The sequence below is a fragment of the Morone saxatilis genome, unplaced genomic scaffold, assembly GCF_004916995.1.
Source record: "Morone saxatilis isolate NCDOM2014 unplaced genomic scaffold, NCSU_SB_2.0 Contig4, whole genome shotgun sequence".
Classification (NCBI taxonomy): domain Eukaryota; kingdom Metazoa; phylum Chordata; class Actinopteri; family Moronidae; genus Morone; species Morone saxatilis.
The window spans coordinates 12,637,478-12,639,058 of NW_023339984.1; the positions used below are offsets into that span (position 1 = coordinate 12,637,478).

Below are 1,581 nucleotides of genomic sequence, written 5' to 3' on the forward strand. Positions count from 1 at the left end.
CCTCACATTTGAGTGTGTGCTTTGTTTTCTGTTGCCACACTCTGACTGACAGTCCATCTGTTGCGTGAAGATAAAGTGATTTTCTTCTCCCCACAGAGTCTGACGGAGAGAGTGATTTATCTTTCGAAGATGAGGGAGACATTCAGGTATCATCGTTAGTGACATGCTGTAAATGACTGGTTAATTAATTTCACTTTCTAATGCGCATTAAAGACAGTCAACATGGGAGGAAACACTTAATATCTTACTCAAGCTGATGCACTGTCACCTTGTGAAAGTGAAAAGACTGGTTGAAAAAAAACATCTTTTAATCAGATTATTACATTGAAGTAAAAAGTAAGAAAATAATGAAAAAATTAAAAAATAAAAAAACCTGATTACATTAAAAAGTAAATAACTGCAATTTTGGTGCCTCAGCCACCTGATAATAGCATCAAATGTGAATGAAATAAAATCAAATACATGAATTTGTTGTTACCTGATTGATCTCTTTTCTCCTGTTTTGCTTGTTTGTTGCGTGTTGATGCTGATTGATAGTGTGAGATCTTGGAGCTGCAGAGGGATGAAGCCAATCAGAGACTGGCTGAATTGGAGGAAGGTGAGAATCTTTTATTAATTTTCATTAACTGCTTGTCCCGATTCAGCATTGTAAGAGGGGATGGAGATTATCCCAGTATGCATCACAGAGCAGCTACACTCAAAGTCACAACTATAGGCAATATAAAGGAAGGAAGGATAAAACTAATTTAAGACAGAAAAAGGTTTTAATAATCTTACTGAATTTAAGTTTCAGGTTTATTCTGTGCAATTTATTTCACATCTTTCTCCTCAGGTCTCCTCTCCTCTCCTGTGAGATGATTAACAACTCTCTTTCCTTCATTTTCAGTCTCCAATCAGCTCCTGAAAGAGATTAATGTATTGGAAATCCAGTTCCAAATTGAACGTTCCTGCAGGGAGAATGCTGAGGCACTGGCTGTCAAAGTATGTGTTTTTACCACTCCTTTCCTTCTTCTTTCCTTATGTCCTTTTGTGGCCCTTTCCCTTATGTCCTTTCCTTTCCTTTTCTTTCCTTTCCTTATGTAATTTCCTTTCCTTTCCTTTTCTTCCCTCTCCTGACATGTCAACTTAGGAAGCAGTGTATGTATCAAATGATCTCCCACCTCACCTAGGTGACCAAAGAGAACAAAGTCCTGAAGAGGACGAGCCAGATGCTGATGCCGCTCATCCCCGAGCTGCCTGAAAACTTGTCTGCTGTGACCTTTGACCCAGAGAGTGACCAGGTGGTTAACGGTGATGTGATTGATCTTGGTGAGGACAGCAATGAGGAGACGCTGCTGCTGGAGAGTCAAGCCAAGATCGCAGGTGAATTCACAAGACTGAAAATCAGACGTCTAACTGGAGCCAAGAACTACCAATATTAATCAGGAGTGTACATTATAAGTAATATATATGAAGCAATGATAACCTTAAAAGAAAAGCCACGGAGTCATGTATATAGTGCTGAGGTCATATAATAAAATTCTTTAATGCTCAATATTTTTTGGGCAATAAAATGCTCCAGAATCACACATCAATTAGATC

The 1,581-nt window shown here is 38.6% G+C and overlaps 1 protein-coding gene across 1 annotated transcript in view; it reads left to right on the plus strand.

The window, feature by feature from the left end:
- The window catches only part of shtn2 (shootin 2), an 11,944-nt gene that overhangs the window by 1,655 nt on the left and 8,708 nt on the right, over positions 1–1,581 (plus strand). Inside the window, exons 2-5 of the mRNA XM_035675768.1 lie at positions 97–146; positions 538–598; positions 887–981; positions 1,170–1,362. Coding sequence (XP_035531661.1) covers positions 97–146; positions 538–598; positions 887–981; positions 1,170–1,362 — 399 coding nt within the window. The remainder of the gene's footprint in view (positions 1–96; positions 147–537; positions 599–886; positions 982–1,169; positions 1,363–1,581) is intronic.